At 43.4% G+C, this 21,264-nt stretch overlaps 1 protein-coding gene across 10 annotated transcripts in view; it reads right to left on the minus strand.

The window, feature by feature from the left end:
- The window catches only part of ABLIM1 (actin binding LIM protein 1), a 292,094-nt gene that overhangs the window by 111,691 nt on the left and 159,139 nt on the right, over positions 1-21,264 (minus strand). For all 10 annotated transcript variants that reach the window (XM_055300659.1, XM_055300656.1, XM_055300653.1 and 7 more), the window contains exons 3-4: positions 9,921-10,104; positions 6,136-6,245 (exon numbers count right to left, since the gene is read on the minus strand). In XM_055300659.1, coding sequence (XP_055156634.1) covers positions 6,136-6,245; positions 9,921-10,104 — 294 coding nt within the window. The remainder of the gene's footprint in view (positions 1-6,135; positions 6,246-9,920; positions 10,105-21,264) is intronic.

Consider the following 21,264-nt stretch of genomic DNA (forward strand, 5'->3'; position numbering starts at 1 on the left):
AATGCTGATGTTGGGCTTTATGTACTACACCTTGTGAAAGAGAAAAAAAATAGTCCTTGTATTAATGAGGTCATTATCTTGGTGGCAGAGGTGGGCATATATATGCACAACTAAAATGCAATAGGTTATGTACCAATGTTGGTTTCTCAGTTGTTGACAACTGTCTCACAGTAATATATTAACTATATAATAAATAATTTGGTGGCTGGAACATCGTTGGTACTCAAATGTTTGTTGAATGAATGACAGACAACCTATAATCTTTCTTTGACATTCACACTCTTCATCTTTTCTCTCTTCTACCTTTACCCACAATCAATGATCTCCCCAACCCTGATCGCTGACCCTAAATCATTGATTTTGCATGCTACTACCACCATTATCATCTTAACCTTTCTAGAACATCGCTTTCATCTGGTCATCCTCCAGGTTAAAAGCCTCCCTCAGAAACTCCACATTGCCAAACTCTTCAAGGCCTCCCAGGACAAGTCTCAGGACACAGAACAAGGTCTTTGGTCTATTGCATTTCTCTTTGCATTACTTTCAAAAGAAACCTCTCCACATTTAGATTGTCTTTTCTTGCAGTAGCTCACTCAACTCTCATAAAAACCCTTGGAAGTAGTTACTTTCCAATTTTTAGATGAGACCACTAAGATTCTAAAGCATCAAATAACTTGTTCAAGGCTCCTGGGCTCAGAAGGGGGAGGATTAGGAGTCCAACTCAGGCTTTCTGAAATGTAGAGGCCATATTCTTAACTATTATGCTATGTATGCTGCCTTCTTTTGTTCCTTTCTGATTCTAAATATCTCTAAGCTCAAGCTCTAGTCTTGTAACCTCCATAAAGAATAATGGTTAATACACACAAGAGCTTATTAGATGTCGTGAATCTTTCAAACATTTACTTATACAAGTCCCCACAACAAATCACTGAAAAATGAACTTTTATTGTTTCCCATTTTGTAGGCAAAGAAATGGAGGCAGAGATTGGGTTCTCAAGACCATATAGCCTGTGCATGGTACAACTGGGATTAGAGCCAACCACAACCTGTCTGGAATCCATATGTTCACTCTTACAGGAAGAAAGTGTCTAAACAAGGAGAAGCAGATCTGATTTTGGAGACCCTGCCATAAAAAACATCACCATGAGTCAGACTCCAACAATGCAGGGGCTCTAACATGTGGATGTACTCCTGCCTTCATTGGATTCTATACTGGTGGAAAATATCAAACGAGGGGGATCCCTGGGGGGCTCAGCGGTTTAGCACCTCCCTTTGGCCCAGGGTGTGATCCTGGAGTTCCAGGATCGAGTCCTGCATCAGGCTCCCGGCATGCAGCCTGCTTCTCCCTCTGCCTGTTTCTCTGCCTCTCTCTCTCTCTCTCTCATAGGTGGATAAATAAAATCTTAAAAAATATCAAACGAGCAGATAAAGACAGCTATCATGAAGAGCAGAGTGAAAAAAGAAGAGTCACAAAAGTAGTGATGGTCTGACACAAATTCTCAAAAATTAATGCCTGTAAATTAGTGCCATATATGTACTAATTTAATCCTACAAGGTAATTATTACCATCCCATTTTATAGATAAGGCAATGGAAGCTGGAAAGGTAAAAAGAATGCTAGCAAGTGGCAGAACTAGAACCTGACCCAGGCAGTCAGACACCAGTGTCAGATCATCACCACCCCACCTATTCCTAGGTGTCTCAATAGAGGAGTCCCACTCAAACCACAGATGATTTTTGGCAGGATTATCTTTATAAAGATAAAATAAAAATTATCTTGCAACTATTAAAAGAAACATAAAATAATGGAAAAGTTCTTCCTCCTCTTTGAAAACATACACATGATTCTTTATCCAAAGTGATTTAAATTCAGGCCAAGTAGAGCATTTGCCCTGATACCTGTAGGAGTTCCAAATGCAGTTGGAATAATGACAATGCTGCACAGGGGGGGAGGAGGGAGGAAGATGGGTTTGGATGTATTTGTGTGTGGGTGGTCATCGTGTCAATCCACCAAACCCACACGCAATCAGACACTAGTCAGACACCCTTTGAAATGGAAAGGGTAATTGTAGACAGCAGCCCACTCCTGCTCAGGTGCCTGAAATAGATGGGAGCTGTGCAGGAAATGACAATCCAAACCCAATTCTCTACACTCTAGTTGCTGTGCACATATTTCCCTCACATGGCTCCTTAACCCATGGGAATCCAGTTCCTCAACTGCTGGCAGATAATATGAAGACTGGGGAAGAAGTGAGCATTTGAGTGCCTGTAACCTTTTGGTTGGTTTTAATGTCTTCTGGATGTCAGTTTTTATTTTTAAACTGTGGATCAGCTGGACCTACACAAAGGATTTTTTTTTTTTAATGGTAAAGGCAGTTTAATTAATGTCCATCACAACCCTTTGAGGTAATTTTTACTATTATTTTCACATTATAGAAGGTTTATTGCTTGTTGAATTCAAATTGCATCAGACCAGATGCAGCAAGAATTTTAACTAATTTAGGGGGGGGGATCATCTTTAATTGAAGTAGTTTCTAGGAATAACTTCCTCATGGTTTCCATTCATCAAACCTGGCGACCAAAAGAAGGCAGCTGTGGCGTGTAGAAAGGGCATAGCCCTTGGGGACAGGATACTTGGGGATATGTGCAGAGAAGTCAGGCATCGCTTGAGGCTCAGCAGTGATGCCTACGTTGTGCAAGAGACATCAGGGACACCAGCATGGCATCCGAAGCCAGACAGCCTGCGCCTATAACTCAGCTCCACTGCTTACCATCTGTGTCATCTTGGACAAAGTAACCTCTAAGGCCCTTTGTTTCTTCTTCTGTGAAAAGGGGATAGTTTTAGTAACAACCTAGTGGGTGGTTGCATGATTTAAATGAGTTAAAATTCATGGACCAGCACCTGATCCACAGTGAGTACTATATGAGTGTCTGATGAAGAAGACAAATTAAATCTAAAGATTAAGAAATGATTACAAGGTGGAAGGAAGCACCATGAGGTCACAGGCACGCCACTGGGAGTCCTCTCTAAACCAGATCAGTATAGATGAGGCAGCTCTGGACTGGCTCTGGATGCAGAAACTGGATCTCTATCCAGGAAGCTCAAGTAGACACTGTTTTGTATGAATTCTCATTGCGTCATTGACTTAGCTTCTGCTGACCACCTTCACTTCTCGTCCTCTCACACCTTCACCTCCTATTCAGTGATGATGGGAAACCTGCCACTGAACGTGAAATAAAATCACAGTTCAGAAGAGCAAATTCATTTCTGAAAGAACATTCCAAAGGAGAAAGAGGACCTTGACCCTGGTATATTTCATTGACTCTGTGAACAGTATCAGAGACATTTCACTGTTTGCTTTTAGGGTGATTTGCCAAGTTTAAGAAATTTTTAAAATAAGAATTAAAGTCACATCAGGATAGTTTTCATGTATAGGGTAATTCTTACACAATTACAAATAACAACCAAGTGTCTTCGAATTATGCTTTAGTGAATTTCAGCAACTTGCTGAGAATTCCCTTGTGCTAGTATTTGTGTGCCTGCCCAGCTTGGGTATTTTGCATGTGTGTATCCTCATATAAGAGCTCTTTTTTAACACCCACATGCCCCATAAATGTTATTTGAGTACTGATCTAAATAGACAAGTACTTGTTGAAAATAAAACTGCTCTGACCAAAGCAGTTGCAGAGAAAATAGATTTCACCCATTGAAAGCAAAGGAGAAAATATGATTTGGTCTAACAATGTGCTCATATGCAATTGTTATTATATCTAGCATTAAAGATATAATGAATTTGGGTAGGATACACATTTTTACATTTAAAATTTTTATTTTTATTTATCATTATTATTTATTTTTATTTCTTCCTTCTGTGCATATGTGTCATATAAAATGGAAAATATAGATAAAGGAAAAACATGTTTAATAAAAATTGGAATAACCATTTTGGCAACATTGTGAGGAGAAAACCCATTCCCAAATTGCATGGGCAGAGAGGACAGGAAGCCTTTAAAAATATCTACTTCTGTTTCTTAAACCAAACAAGGGAGAGTTATGAGGTGAAACAAAAGAGAGCCTCAACACAGGACTCAAAAGACCCACCTCTAATCCTGCCTTATTATGGGACAGCTTGTGTGACCTTAAATATGCCTGTGGGCCCTAATTTCCTCACCTATCAAGAAAGTTATGGGCTGGCTCTGTTGGCAGGGCATGTGATTCTTGATCTCAGGGTCATGAGTTCAACCCCCACACTGGATGTAGAGTTTACTTAAAAAAAAAAAAAAAAGACAGTTGGACTAAAGGACTCTACAGAATTTGAGGATAGTCATTTCTATCATAGGCCCTTGGACATGATCCCCTATTAGCAACTGTCATTCTTTCTTGTGATTCATAAAATCTCCTTTTTCTTAACTAGACTGAAAAGCTCCTCCAAAGTTCTTGATAATGTACTTTCCAAGTAGACCCTCCCAAACAGTGGGGTGACTATTTCTACTTGGACCTGCTTGGGGCAGGGTAGGTAAGAAGCGTGAAGCATTTGAAACCCTCCTAAGGGTCCAGGGCTGAGCCTTGCTTTGCAGCTCTTGTCCTGTTCAGGCTGCTATTATTTATCAGCAGGGCATAAGTTCATATGCTAAGGATCTGGTCATGTTGAATAAGATGCACTAATACATTTATTTTCTTCTTTCCTCCCAACCGTCAAATCCAATTTCTATGCAAATATTTTGGTCAGAACATTCATCTTGAAAACAGTATAAGGATTCTTCTTCTTTAACAAAACGATTTGGAATCACTGCTATGGAGTGCACAGAAACACTCCTCCAACTCCAACTCCAGAGCAGAAGTGGCTTATTTCATTCTTATATACGGAGACTGGAGGGGCCCAATAGAGTTTGTTCCAGATCTCCCAAAGATTGGCAAAATCCACAGAAAGGAAGGCAAACCTCTGGTCTACTTCCTCATGCCCCACGAAGGAAGCAGAAGGAAAGTTTCATTGTTTGGTGCCAGAAACCAGTATACATCTCACTTAAAAGTTAACTGACTTATCCAACGTTATTTACTAGAAGAAGCAGTGCTGGCACTACGAGGGAAAGAAGTTAGCTGGGGGAAAGTTTCGGGGCAAGTTAGTTTTCTCCAGATTCCCACATGGAAGCCAAAACCTCATCATAAAGAATTGCAAATCCCATGACATATCTAGAACTTATTCCCGCATTTTATTAGAGTCTCCTTGGGCGTCACTTTTGAGAGAAGTCTCCTCTGATGCCTCATATAGATGCAGCCCCTTTACCCTGCATTTTATTCCTGCTTTAATTTAGATACTAGATATTTTTGTGTATGCATTTATCATCTGCCTGTTTCTGTTAGAAAGTAAGCTTCCTGGGATGCCTGGGTGGCTCAGAGGTTGAGCACCTGCCTTCGGCCCAGGGCATGATCCTGGGGTCCCAGGATTGAGTCCCACATCGGGCTCCCTGCATAAGCCTGCTTCTCTCTCTGCCTATGTCTCTGCCTCGCTCTTTGTGTGTCTCTCATGAATAAATAAATAAAATCTTTTTTTTTTTTTTTTTTTTTAAAGAGGAAGCTTCCCAAGGATGCTGAGTTTTTGTTTGCACCTGTATCCCCGGTGGGAACTACATCACACATTGTAGCTGCTAGGCAAATTATCTGTTCAATAAAGATGTGTCAGAAACCCTCCAAGTGCATAAATACTTAAGGATAACAGATATAAAGAATTAAGGGTAAGTGTAAGTCACCACAGCTGTCCTAGGCCCAGTGGGCACAGCTTTTTTGATACCCAGAGCTTATCCATCACTTCACTGCCAAACGTCTGCACATCTCAACCTCCATGACTAGGGAACAAGCATTTCTCATAGAAAGTTTTATTCCTTTTCCTTCATTTACTCTCAGAATGTACAGTTTGAGGTCCAATTCTACTTATGTCTTTTTGAAATAAGGGAGATGCTTCTCACTGCTTCTCACTTCTCACGGGGTTTTAGTGAAGGCTTGACATTTTACAACTGCAAATGCCTCAGACACGACTATGTGCAGCTCTAGCTAGTGGTTTCACAGAAAGGCAGGCACTCGCCTAAGCTACGTCTGAGCAATGAGGAACTCATGTCAACAGGTGACTAGGGCACTTACTGCTGGAGCAGGAGGCTTCTTTGGGGCTGGATGACATTGGCTGTGCACACAGTTGACAGAGGCAGTCTCTCCCATTGAACGTGACTCGGTCTCCGGGTGGAAAGGGGCGCCTGGAGATAGAAAGACATTGCCCTGAAGGTTATTCTAACAATTTAATTTCTTTCCCTTACTCCTCCTGCTGGCCGCCCTCCCGTGCCAATCCATTTCTTTGAGGAGCACCAGCCAGAATGTCTGAAATGCAGTCTTAACCAAGCTAGCCAGCTGGGTATACTCCAAACAAATAAACAAGCCTCATTTCGAGAAAGGAGAACGCACCACTTCTCCCATCAACCCAGACAGTAAAATGGAATGATTTACCTCTACTCATTAGTGGAGGGATGTTCCAACAAGTCACCTTGCCAGGTACACACAGGAAAAATTTTCCATTTTCTAAATGGAAAATCCTTCAAGAAGAAATATTTCAAATGCCATACATTCCTTTTCAAGCTTAGGGGCCCCTCCCCAGGAGAACTGGTGACAGGTCAAGCATTAACTCCTTCCCTTCCCTGGACGTAGGCGGTGTTCGTGCCTAAGTAGACTTTGATCTGGACATCTGAGTGGGTGAGCTGGATGTTTCAGGGCTGGAGACCTCACGCCCGGTGAGCAGCACAAGACTGCTGTAAACACCTGTTTAAAAATGATTAGTTTCTAAAAACTGAAAAAATAAAAACCTATTAGCTTCTTTGCAGAGAGATAATTTCCTTTTTGCATCAGGCAGCAATACCATTTTGCAAAAACACTGCCCCTGCACGTAGGTTACGAGTCTCTTCTCCTGCCAGTTCAGCAGGCAGGTAGCTTTTCAAAAAGAAAAGTCATTAACAAAGAAGCATGTGACACTTTCCACGCCTGCTTACTTGTAATTGGCAATTTGCCCATACTCTTCATTAATGTGAGTTTTCAAATGTGTGATGCTGTCAGTTAGGAAATGTAAAACTCACAAGCAAAACATCCCCACACATCTGAGTCAGAAGCAATTACTTAAGAACAAACTCCAGCGCCTTGACAGGAGTTTTACTTTCCCAGCTGTTAGCCCCCCTTTAAGTGGTCCGTGGGCTGCCTAACAGTTGGTCATTAACCGTAATGCACGTATAGGTAGTAAATTTGGGCTTAAAACGACTCCACAGATGTGCTTCATGCGAGTCCCCCAGGAGAGTTACAAGCCCTCACACTCCCCCGCCCCTTCATTCTGCAAGTGCTGAGCTTAATCGGGCTCTTTTCCCCTCCTGGTGCTGTGTTAACTTTCTATTGTTCAGATAAGGCCCAGAAAGGTTAAGTGACCTGCCTGGATTGACCAGCTTGGGGGAGACCAGGCCACAGGCAGGTGCCAGTGGCATCCACCAATCCAGGACTTCTCTATCTTTAACCATCCAAATTGTGCTCTGTTGGATGCCAGTGGGCCTCTTGCTTCATCCACGAAACCCAGACGAGCCCCTAGTCTGCTCTGTGAGGGGGTATCAGGAGTTAGGAGACCACAGCACAACAAATACAGGCCTCTGATCGGGGTGAGGCCCATGAGGCTCCTGGGGCCCAGCATTTAAGGAAGTCCTCTGTCTCGGGTGTGGACCTCGAAATGCATGCCCCCGAGCATGAGTTCCCCTTGCAATTGTGCAGCCTAGCCTCCTCTCTTGCCTCTGAGCAGAGATTGTTCGTTTAGACTTGAATCCCACCTGGATCCACTAGGGAATAAGCCAGAGTCTGGTTCTCAGCACGGGGCCAGCCCTTCTGAACTTGGCTTTTGTGATTTTACACATGGCCCCCTTCTGCCCACTGTGCCCTCTGCCCACGTGGGTTCACTTCCTTCTGCTACCTGTGTGAACGTGTATAAACAAGGGGACTGGATTTGGAGTTGGGAAACCAGAGTTCAAATCTTAGCCTTGCAGTGTTAGCCTGGGGAAAGTCCCTTAAACCCCAAGACTCAGAGTCACTCGTAATTAGGGATACTAATTCTTGGCTGACTTCACAGAATTGCCAAGAGGGGTAGAGGATACGAATGCAGTCTGTCACCCACACGGGAGGCCTCCACTGTAGGGGGAATATCATCAGTCAGCAGTGACAGCAACAGCACGCTGGTCGCAACAGGGAGTACCTCTTGGCTGCCTCAAATGTCCAAAGACGGGCCTATCACTAATAGATGTCTGTCCTTCACCGCCGACCTTAAAGCAAAGATCTCTCGAAGCCAGGATCAGGAGGGCTCTTAGAGTTCATCTGGGCCATGGCTTCCAACCTGGCTGAGTGGCACCTTATTTGGGAGCCCTCCAGAAACTACTAGATCAGCAGGAGAGTTGGGGGAAAATGCTAGAAACAGGGATTTGTGAAGAGACCTTTCCCAGGCGAGGAGTCCAATGCTCATCCTGGTTTGGGGAACCACTCAGATCTAGTCCATAGCTTCCTACTTACAGATGAAGCAATTGCCTTGGAAAAGTTAATTCCCATAGTCTGGGAAGCAGGACTAGAACGTGGGATTCTCAAACGCCAGCCAAGGGTTTTCAACCAGGCTGGGGGTTGCGCAGACTGAAAGGGGAGAGGTCAAGAGAAAATTCTGCTTTGAATTAAATTCAGAAAAATTTTCAGCTCAATAATCCAGAATTTTACAATTAGGATTTAAAAAGATATACTGAGAAATGGACTAATAGTTATAAAAAGTCATTACAATAATTTTACCATGAATACTCCATCTAAATCTGATATGGTTCATTTGTGAGCATTACCTTGTTAGCTAATTAGATAAAATGAAGTTTACCTTTCTAGAGTTTAGATCTCTCTGGCCTAGAAACACGAAATGCTGTGTAACAAAGCAAAACACCTCCTCTGAACTTTTGTTTTGACAAAGGTGCAGCAAAATGGAGCACATAGCCATCAATAGCACACCAAAAGGAATGGGACCGCCCGATTAGGACAGATCAGTAAAGTAGCTGACCCTTGTTGGTGACTCTCCTTGCTACAGGAAGCAAAGCCATGTTAAGTTCTAGAACATGTAGCATGTGGAAAACATCAACAATGAAACCACCACCTTTCCCCACTCACACTTCACATACTTTCCTTCTTCTGACTAATCATTTTAACCAAGCTGATTTGTGCAGTTAAGATTTAACTCTGCTAGAGGATAGAAGCCTAGAGAGCAGGTGTTGGTCGACTTTTCCTCCTGAAAGTTGAGACTGTAAAAATTTATTTAGATTCTGCAGGTCCTACGATGTCTGTCACAACTACTTGACTTTGCCACAGTAGCTTGAAAGCAGCCATAAGCAGCCTTGTGCAAACAAATGGCTGTGGCTGTGTCTCAATAAAACTTTATTTACAAAGACAGGTATTGGGGCTAATTTGGGCCCTGAGGCAGAATTTGTCCAGCTCTCTGCCACAGAGTAAATAAGACTATTTTTAAACACACATGCATATGAACTTCTACTTCTAAATAAGCTTTATCTTTCCAAGCAGTTGTGCCATTTCCTCCTAGTGTTTCCATTGCTCAAACTGTTTCAAGACCTAGAGCTCCTTTCACACTTGGTTTCAAGCCACTTAAAATCATGTTACTTAGCAGAGGACATCACGTGTAAATTTCCCAACTAAGTTACTTTTTGACTAAGACTGTTAAAACAATAGGAAGATTTAAAAAAAAAAAAAAACTTTTTCTGAAGGGTGGCTCAGAAAAAGAATATTTCAAGACAGTACATCTCAAGACAAAAGGTGTATATCCCAGGCTTTAGGAGCAGAAGCCAGTGCTTCTCTGTTGGGAAGAAAGCACCACTTACTTGCAGATGGTACAGGCAAAGCAGTTGGGATGATAGGTCTTGCCCAGGGCAGTCACCACCTCTCCTTCCACGAACTCCCCACAGCCATGGCAGCGTGTCCCGTACATCCTCTGGTAGTCCAAGGTGCAGAGATACTCCCCGTTCTTTATGAAGAAGCCCCCTTGTGCCAGGTCACAGCCGCACACTGTGGGAAGACAAGTCCACGTTTGGCCAACATCTGCCAGGCTGCAGGGCAGCAGCTGTCTTCCACTGCATGCTGGGAACTTACTCCATGATCTCAGTGGCTTGGGGTTAGGGGAGGGGACTGGTACAAAGAGCTATTTATTGTTGGGCTCTGAGTTCTCTCTTGCCTCCCTCCCCTTTCGTTTCCCTCCTTTTGGGAGCGATGCAATACCTCATACAAGTAAAATGCATTGGCTGGGGCTCAATGACTCTTGTGGTATGTCTAAGATTCAGAGATAATCAGTCTTTGATGGAAAGATGCCCTTGGTTCATGCTGTCTCAAATATGAACAAAGGTGTCCCTGGCAGTGCGATTTAGGAAAGGTATCCACGGCTTGCCCACACAACTGCTTGGCTTGGGCCAAGACTGCTACTGAGCTGAGTAATAAATTCCCACTATACCAAAAGCAGTAGCTGGAATGTCCAACGTCCATTTTTTCCACACTCTGGAAATACTTTCCCATAGCTCTGAAAAATTCAGACGTTTAATTTTCTCTCTGGGCAGTAGATAGGATAAACCAATTATTTATATATTATAGGGAGAGAGAAAAATGAACAGACAAAAGAAGAAAGAAAAGGCAAGGTGTCTAAGATAAAACTGTGGTTTGGGACTTCAGTAATGCAAAAGGGAATGCCTTGCTGCGTCTGGATGTTGGTGCCTCTTTTGAAACTATGCAGCTGTGGATTATGGAGATAGTGCAAAGGTCCCGGGGTGCCAGGGGCTTGGGCGTGGCCTACATGTTCAGACAAGATCAGAGGAGGACACAGCAACTTACCCAAAAATAAAGCCTAAGGCATACCCTGGGAATAAAGCGTTTCCACCGCCAAAGGACTGGGAAGCAGCAGCCACAGATGGGCACCTCTCGATGGCCAAGCTTGGGTGATCCTATACAACTGAGGGCCCTAGGTAAAGAACCCTGGATTCTTCCCAATTCGTCTTGCAAGCAGCTGGACTAGGCACCCAGTAGGCAGGGGGAAGGTGAGCTCAACCGCTAACTTGCTTTCCTAAGAATCCTACTGGAACACCTCCAGTGTTCCTCTAATTAGTTCCCGTGACTCATCAATGCCTTTGGATGATTAGTGCTGAGCACAGTAAGGTACTGACCGAATACTCTGACAACTCTCCCACCCTCTGTTGGCAGCCTTCCCTGTCGCCAGCTATTAGAGATATTCAAGGTGACACCGAACCTACAAACAAGCCTTCCACTGTGGATTCATCAGCCTTTGTTTACATCAACACTCCACGGCTGTGACCTCCTTCTTTGCAATTTATAATCAAGTAACCCAAGATGATGGCCTGAGTCCATCACGCCTGAAAATGACCACCCTATAAATACGACTCTGATCACATTACCTGGAAAACAGCTCGTTCACCACCTGCTGCCTCCTCCAACCTGCCAGTACCCTCGCTGTGCACACACCTGCTTCTTCCTTAACAAACGGGTCCTACAGGTTGGGGTGGGGGGTGGGGTGGGGACTCAGGTATGAATTGACTGCACTCTGATGGCAAATACCTTCAACAGCAGAAAACACAATCCTGGCCCGGCGGGGGGTGGGGGGGCGGGGGTGTCGCAGAACACCTCCGAGATGCTTCTTCAATATTTTTTCTATGTACATATCTTACTTCCCCACAAGACAACACCATAAAGCACTTTATGGTGAGAGTCCTCATCTTTATTTCTTTTGATTCCACCTTCAACCATGGTATCTAGGGTGTGATGAGGAACACAGTGCTGGAATTAAATTGGATCCAGAGTCAAAACTGGCAGGCTTCCCGGGATGTCACTCCCCAGTGACATCAGCAGTTTTGATGACTCTTTTCCAAACACGGGTATTTCTTAAAGCCATGAGAAGTGACAAAATAATGCATTTGGACTACTGGTCCTTGTCTTTATTTCCCCCTCCAATCACCTTGGGTAAGTTTAAAAATTCACAGATCCTTTAAGAACAATTCTGGTGGCAACAGGGTCATCTTCATGTTAATACGGATTGTTGCGACAGCTTCAGAGCGGACTGTAAATATTTTAGAGATTCTCTGTGTCTGCTGCTTCCTTCCGTGGGTCTGCGCAGCCGCTCTGCTTCACAGGCAACTGTGAAACTGATATATATATTCTTCAAGTCCCACTTTGTATAAACCGAATGACCTTGTGACTTCTGTTGAGAGTAGTCTAACTACAACTGAACTCTGTCCCTTTGAGATTTGATTTGGCCTAATCTTTAAATTCAAAGCACTGGCCCAAATTGGCTTATCAAATTGTACCATTGTTTTTGGTGGTTTATATGCCAGGAAACCAGCATTTGAAGAAAGCCTCAGAGGCAGGGCTCATTAAAGTTCTTCACTTGCTGTTCCTCCTCCTTCTCTGATGACCGCTTCACAGTCTGCTTAGCCAGACCCTTAAACACAGGTAACTGCCATGAACACCACCTCCTTCCTCTAGAATAAGGCTGCCCTGGGGACAGATCTCACCGACTCCCATAGCTTCAACTGTGATCAATGTCTCTGTCTGTGACATGTTCTCCAAGCCTTAGATCCTTATGTTTTGTTGCCCAGTGGGCACAGATAACATGCCTATCTTTAGCCTGACATTTTATTTTATTTTACTTTTTAGAGAAATAGAGAGAATGCACACACGAGCAGGGAGGGCAGAGAGAGAGAAGGACAGAGAATCTCAGGTAGGCTCCATGCTTAGCCCAGAGCCTGACCAGGGGCTCGATTCCATGACTGCTGAGATCATGACCTGAGCCAAAACCAAGAGTTGGTCACCTACTGACTGAGCTATCCAGGTGCCCCAAGCTTGGCATTTTAAAAACAAACCCTATCCTCTTGCTTCTATGCCATCTCTCTATAACCTTGTTATTCTTCTTCTACTCCCTCTTTCAGTAACATGCCAGCACTAATCCTTCTCCACTCTTGCGCCAAAATTTTCAACTAGCCCCTAAATCTAATCCATTTTCCCCAAGAAAGTGTTCCTTTCAACAATTCCCTCCTCTGCCTTCTTGTCACTACTGAGCTCCTGACCTTCAACATCACTGTCCTGTATTATAACATTTTTATAGTAACAGTGTTTATACTGGCAAAGAAAACACAACTGGAAACAAATGAATTTCCATCAGTAGAGCAATAATTGAATAAATTATGGCATATCCAGTCTATGGAGCTGGTATTCGAGAGAATGGATTAGATCAATATCTAGAACCCAGAGGCCTGTCCTTGATATATCCTTAAGTGAAAAGAACAAACGTCAGAGTAAAGAATTTTAATAATCTCCTTTTTAAAAGAAAGTCTATGTATGTTTTTATGAAGGAGGAAAAGTTAACACAAACATAGGGTTACTAAGTTGGTCATCTCAGGAGGATGAAGAATTGTTAACTTTTCTTCTTATACCTATGTGTCAGCTTATTTAATTCTTCCAAATTGTGGTAAAATACATATACCCAGGGCACTGGCTCTGTGTTTGACAAGCTCTTTACTATTGATTAAAGGCCCAGCCTTTAAAGTTAATGGTGACTTATAGATTTTTGTTCAGTAGAGATGCAGATGATTTGTCACATTTTGTTGTCCTATTGGACTGTTAATCAGTTTACATTAACCCTGACATCTTATCCTGACATTCTTTCTTGAATGCCTTTTATAACCTATTCCTTTGGTTCTCCTCTAAGCCAGCTCTGCCATCCTGCTGGCTCCCTTATTAATGTATTAAATCAATCTTTGATACATGTTCATTCTGTATTTGTGTGTCATATATTTAACTTTTGAAAATTACACTTTGACAAAGTGGTTATTCTCTTTAACTAAAAATATCTAAAGATTTAAGAAACCTTTGGTCTGTTTCATGCTACCAGCTTAGCAAATACTTCTAACTGGTGGCACAAAGCAAAACTTTCATACCCAAATGATCACAAAATCTCCTCCATTGGTAAGGTCAAACTTTAGTAGGATATATTTAGATTTTTAACTTTGGGTGCTCCATTTGTCTTTGCTCCAGCTGATAGTTAGCATATGCCTAGGAAAAAGCACAGACTCCTTCCATTAAAGAAAGAGAGAGCTTCCAGTGGAAGAGATTTATTGCTTTCTTCTCAATGAGCAATTATTTAAAACATGCCCCACTCAAGGCACCGCTGAATGTTGCCTGGTTTGCCATCACTAAGGGTTGGCCACAGTCAGCCATATGCCTTGTTGATGGTATGCTCTTGAATTCATCGTTTGCAAACCACTGAATATCATTAATTGGGGAAATAAGAACATATATGTCTAAGCAATTTTACATAAAGGCTGTGAAATTAGTAATAGGCATGGTTTAAAATCCTAAATCTTAAAAAAAAAAAATTAACAGGAACTGTCTGGGTTGTAAAAATACCACGGAATAAGAGGGGAACAAAGTATGGAGTTGTCAAGTAATGGTGACAACAGAACAGTATTTTAGCAGAGTGAACAGGGATGTGGTAGCAGCTATTTCTCCAAATTTCTGAAAACAGTGGATAACATTTTATGTTACAACAAATTCATTTCTGTGACCTTCCATCTCCTGTCAGTTCACACTGCCAAGAACATAGGAGAGTAGATAATACTTAAAACTCTGCCCAAAGGAGGGCTTGGGGGTAAAATGCAAACCATGTTTTCTTTTCTAGCAGACTGAACATCTCTGCTGGGCTACTGCTCCCGTTGGTGTTTTAATCAATTCATACCAGCAAGAGAGGGAAGGATGCTAAGCAAATGTGATCACTGTTTTCAATTTGGTTTTGAGTAACACAAGAATTTTAAATGGGGGCTAGGAGCCTCAGCAGGGCAGGGCAGAGGGTGTCTTTCCTTCTGTTTTTTTAGGGTAGGCATGAGGTTTTTGGTCTGGCACTCGGCCAGCTGGTCAGCCCATCAGACTATGAGGAGCCCTTCTGAACTTGCATAGTGACTGAAGGCCCTGAATGGCTGGGACCTGGGTTACACCTATTCATTGGTGTAATGAGGACCATGTACTCCAGAGGTGCTACTTCACCCTCACCCAGCTCAAAACCGCAACTCCCCTGCCTCCTCCTACGGCGTCATGCGCTGGAGCTGGGAGTGGGATGGACGCAGGGAATGGAACTCCCAAGACTTCATGATGGATTACTAGTGTGAATACCAAATACTTCCCATTCTCTATCTCCATCCTCTACTCCAACTATATTTTAAAAGAATCTTATTTCATCCAAGATGTCATTCATTTCCTCAAATCCTTTCTTGATGGAAAATATAAAGGTAGACTTTAACATAGGGTCTTCCCAAGCCACAAAAATTCCATTACAGTGTGGGGTTTCATTTAATCTGCCTTTGCTCTGAAACCCAGAGCAATGTGTTTGAAAGTATCATATACTGAAGCTCAAAAGTACTCTATGTTGTAGCCCAGGGCTCAAAATAGCAGAACAGAGACTCAAACAATAATGTGAGGGGGCAGCTTCTCACCAGAAATAACTATTTGCTAATGCATCATCCTGGAAGCAAATACTAAGCTTCAAAAAAACATATTTAAATAGTTTTTCACATTCCCTTCTGCATGCCCGTCAAAATGCATGATCATTTCTGAAAAAGAAGATAGTTAAAGGTCCATCCAGATGGCAGAATGGATCTCCAATGGAAGGCACTGGAGGGCTTGTATTTCAATTCAGAGTTTGAATTTAGAATAAAAGGTCAAGAGCTTTAGATGGTAAGGGATCACTTTGGAACCTCTTTTATTAAAGAGGTTTGAGCACATAGTAAGTTGGTTTTTTTAAGACTCGTGGAATTCCATGTGCAAATAATATTAACTATAACAAGCTCAAATAACAAAGGTATTACTCAGAATAATATTTCTTGCTCAATGTCTATCAAACATTCATCTCAGGGATCCCTGGGTGGCACAGCGGTTTGGCGCCTGCCTTTGGCCCAGGGCGTGATCCTGGAGACCCGGGATCGAATCCCACATCGGGCTCCCGGTGCATGGAGCCTGCTTCTCCCTCTGCCCGTCTCTGCCCTGCCCCCCTCTCTCTCTCTCTGTGACTATCATAAATTAAAAAAAAAAAAAGAAACAAACATTCATCTCAGTTTCCCTGAACACCAGCACTTTACTTCCAACTGAGCCTCCCACGCCCCTATGGACATCTCCACTCACCTCCCTCCAACTTCACCCTGCTTGCCTCGTCCTACTCAGGCCTGATCTCCTGATGAGGCTACAGCCTCCTCAGTCTTTCCAGCTCTGCTTCCTCGGGGCTCAGAACAATTACTGATGGGGCACCTGGGCGGCTCAGTGGTTGAGCATCTGGCATTTGGCTCAGGTCATGATCCTGGGGTTGAGTCCCACATCAGGCTCCCCATGAGGAGCTCATCTCTCTCTCTCCCTATGTCTCTGCCTCTCTGCCTCTGTCTCTCATGAATAAATAAAATCTTTTAAGAAAAAAAGAACAATTGCTGACATTTGATTCCCATTTAGTATATGTTGTCCTGTATCTTATACCACCATTGTGATTTTCTCCTTATCTCAACTCTAAGCTTACTGAAGGCAAAGACCACCTTTCATGCTATTGCATGTCTTCCACAATATTTAGAGAGATGGTAAATTCTTGTCCCTTTCCTTCTAGATCATATTGCTGGTATCTAGACAGTGTGGGCAGAGCCAAGTGCCTTTGGCAAGCATAAGGAAAGAACATTTCAGCATGACTTTGAGCCAGGAACCCTCCCTACTTCTGAAAGCACCTAATAGGCATCAAGATAGTGGTGCCAAGGTAGTAATTTCCCCCTCTCCTCAACTTCTCACCTCTTTTAAGACTCTGAATTTTATTAGCAATTGAAATTAACTCAACTCAAGAGACCATTCCCATGCACAGATGCTATGTACGGGGTAAAACTATGCTCTACTTTGTGTTGAGCAGTACCAAGAAGGACTCAAGTACAGAGAATAAGACTGTGGTTAAGAACTCCATTATCTCAGGTGCATGAGAAGGAACTAGAATGGGTTCACAGGGTAGCAATAGGAATGATTGAAGGGCTTTAAAAGAACACTTAAGGAAAAAAAAGTCAATGAAATTGAGATTAGACCAAGAAAAAGAGGTCAAGGTAATAATGGTCTTTAAGTGCACAGTGAGTTATTTTAAGGAAATCAATAATCAGCTCTTCTCCAGCCAAGGACAAAATGGGGAAAAGTTTGTTTTATATGTACCAAGAGATGTAGGTTAGATAAACTCACAGCTATAACCATAGAGGTGATTATACCTATAGTACAGCCAAAGGAGGCTGTACTGTACCTATGGTTACCTACCTATGGTTAGGAAATATTTGTGATAGAAATAAATGGCCTTTCTATCCAGGATAGCAAGTGCACTTATTCTTTTAGATATGGACAGTGTGATAATATTACTGTTTTGACCTTTTTTCTAGGTCAAATCACAGGGATTACATTGCAATGAAAAGAAAACCAAATTCATAATTTTACCACTTTCTAAAGTTTTACTTTGGAAATACAATACAAACATAAAGAATTCGTTCTTACAGCATATAAATTAGGTAATACAATTTTATTATTTTAAAAAAGATTTTATTTATTTGAGAGAGATAGAGAGTACAGACAAGAGAGCACAAGTAGAGTAGGGCGGGGAGAGAGAGGGAGAAGCAGACTCCCCGTTGAGCAGACAGCCCAACGTGGAGCTTGATCCCAGGATCCTGAAAACATGACCTGAGCCAAAGGCAGAGGCTTAACTGACGGAGCCCCTCAGGCACTCATACAATCTTACTTTTAAAAAACTGAACACAGTTAGCAGCAATGTCCACAGTAGGCAGGATATGGAGAGAGCCTAGATGTCCATCGACAGATGAAGGGATAAAGATGTGGTGTGTACACACACACACACACACACACAGGAATCAGCTGTCAAAAAGAATGAAATCTTGCCATTGCAATGATGTGGATGAAACTAGAGTGTATTATGCTAAGTGAAATTAAGTCAGTCACAGAAAAACAGATACCTTATGATTTCTTTCATATGTGGAATTTAAGAAAACAGATGAGTATAGGAGAAGGGAAGGAAAAATAAGATAAAAAATTGAAAAGGAGGCAAACCATAAAAGACGTTGAACTCTAGGAAACAAACAGGGCTGCTAGAGGGGTAACTGTGTGATAGGCATTAAGGAGGGCACCTGATGTAACAAGCACTGGGTGTTACACACAACTGATGAGTCACTAAATTCTACCTCTGAAACTAATAAAAAAAAATGCATTCAAAAAAACCTAAGTGGGGAGGAGGGGCAAGATGGCGGAAGAGCAGGGTCCCCAAGTTACCTGTCCCCACCAAATTACCTAGATAACCTTCAAACCATCCTGAAAATCTACGAATTCGGCCTGAGATGTAAAGAGAGACCAGCTGGAACGCTACAGGGAGAAGAGTCCGCGCTTCTATCAAGGTAGGAAGACGGGGAAAAAGAAATAAAGGAACAAAAGGCCTCCGAGGGGGAGGGGCCCCGCGAGGAGCCGGGCTGAGGCCGGGGCGAGTGTCCCCAGGACAGAAGAGCCCCGTCCCGGAGGAGCAGGAGCTGCACCAACCTTCCCCGGGCGGGCGGAAAGGGGCTCGCAGGGAGTTGGAGCAGGACCCAGGAGGGCGGGGATGCCCTCGGGCTCCCGGGGACACTAACAGACACCTGCGAGCGCAGGAGAGTGCTCCGAGCTCCCTAAGGGCTGCAGCGCGCACGGAGGGACCGACCGGAGCAGCTCGGAGGGGCTCGGGCGGCGGCTCCGCGGAGGGGGCTGCGGGGCGGGAGCGCGAATCCACCAGCGCAGGCCCCGGAGCACAGGGCGCCGGGACACAGCCCAGGATCCGGCCTCCCCCGGGACAGGCAGAGGCCGGGAGGGCCCAGGACAGCAAGGACGCTCCTGCCCGGAGCTGAGCAGATCAGCGGCCCCGCCCCGGAGCCTCCAGGCCCTGCGGACGGAGAACCGAGAGCCCCGAGAGCCCCGAGCCCCGTAGTTCCTGCGGAGGCTAAATCCAGGCTTCCAGAGTTGCCATAGCAACTGCTGCTGTTCCTCCTGGGGCCCCACGGGGTAAACAACCCCCGCTGAGCCCTGCAGCAGGCAGGGGCAGAGCAGCTCCCCCAAGTGCTAACACCTGAAAATCAGCACAGCAGGCCCCTCCCCCAGAAGACCAGCTAGAGGGACCAGTGATACTCCCCCGTGTTCCAATACAACTTGTTTTTGACCACTCTGCACTGAGCAAAATGACTAGAAGGAAAACCTCACCTCAAAAGAAAGAATCAGAAACAGCCCTCTTTCCCACAGAGTTACAAAATCTGGATTACACTTCAATGTCAGAAAGCCAATTCAGAAGCACCATTATACAGCTACTGGTGGCTCTAGAAAAAAGCATTAAGGCCTCACGAGACTTCATGACTGCAGAATTTAGATCCAATCAGGCAGAAATTAAAAATCAATTGAATGAGATGCAATCCAAACTAGAAGTCCTAACGATGAGGGTTAACGAGGTGGAAGAACGAGTGAGTGACATAGAAGACAAGTTAATGGCAAAGAGGGAAACTGAGGAAAAAAGAGACAATTAAGGGACCATGAAGACAGATTAAGGCAAATAAATGACAGTCTGAGGAAGAAAAACCTACATTTAATTGGGGTTCCCGAGGGCGCCGAAAGGGACAGAGGGCCAGAATATGTATTTGAACAAATCCTAGCTGAAAACTTTCCCAATCTGGGAAGGGAAACAGGCATTCAGATCCAGGAAATAGAGAGATCCCCCCCTAAAATCAATAAAAACCGTTCAACACCTCGACATCTAATAGTGAAGCTTGCAAATTCCAAAGATAAAGAGAAGATCCTTAAAGCAGCAAGAGACAAGAAGTCCCTGACTTTCATGGGGAGGAATATTAGGGTAACAGCAGACCTCCCCACAGAGACGTGGCAGGCCAGAAAGGGCTGGCAGGATATATTCAGGGTCCTAAATGAGAAGAACATGCAACCAAGAATACTTTATCCAGCAAGGCTCTCATTCAAAATGGAAGGAGAGATAAAGAGCTTCCAAGACAGGCAGGAACTGAAAGAATATGTGACCTCCAAACCAGCTCTGCAAGAAATTTTAAGGGGGACTCTTAAAACTCCCCTTTAAGAAGAAGTTCAAGTAACTCTGAACGTGAATGGGCTTAATGACCCCATCAAAAGGCGCAGAGTTTCAGACTGGATAAAAAAACAGGACCCATCTATTTGCTGTCTACAAGAGACTCATTTTAGACAGAAGGACACCTACAACCTGAAAATAAAAGGTTGGAGAACCATTTACCATTCAAATGGTTCTCAAAATATACCCTAAAAACTACAGAACACTTCTGAAAGAAATTGAGGAAGACACAAAGAGATGGAAAAATATTCCATGCTCACGGATTGGCAGAATTAATATTGTGAAAATGTCAATGTTACCCAGGGCAATTTACACGTATAATGCAATCCCTATCAAAATACCATGGACTTTCTTCAGAGACTTAGAACAAATTATCTTAAGATTTGTGTGGAATCAGAAAAGACCCCAAACAGCCAGGGGAATTTTAAAAAAAGAAAACCATATCTGGGGGCATCACAATGCCAGATTTCAGGTTGTACTACAAAGCTGTGTTCATCAAGACAGTGTGGTACTGGCACAAAAACAGACATATAGATCAATGGAACAGAACAGAGAACCCAGAAGTGAACCCTGAACTTTATGCTCAACTAATATACGATAAAGGAGGAAAGACGATCCACTGGAAGAAAAACAGTCTCTTCAATAAATGGTGCTGGGAAAATTGGACATCCACATGCAGAAGAATGAAACTGGACCACTCTTGCACCATACACAAAGATAAACTCAAAATAGATGAAAGATCTAAATGTGAGACAAGATTCCATCAAAATCCCAGAGGAGAACTCAGGCAACACCCTTTTTGAACTTGGCCACAGTAACCGGAGAAGGACAAACAGTGTATGTTCTCATTCATTTGGGGAATATGAATAATAGCGAAAGGGAATATAAGGGAAGGGAGAAGAAATGTGTGAGAAATATCAGAAAGGGAGACAGAACATAAAGACTTCTAACTCTGGGAAATGAACTAGGGGTGGTGGAGGGGGAGGAGGGTGGGGGGTGGGGGTGAA

Source organism: Nyctereutes procyonoides, unplaced genomic scaffold (genome assembly GCF_905146905.1).
Source record: "Nyctereutes procyonoides isolate TBG_1078 unplaced genomic scaffold, NYPRO_anot_genome, whole genome shotgun sequence".
NCBI lineage: Eukaryota > Metazoa > Chordata > Mammalia > Carnivora > Canidae > Nyctereutes > Nyctereutes procyonoides.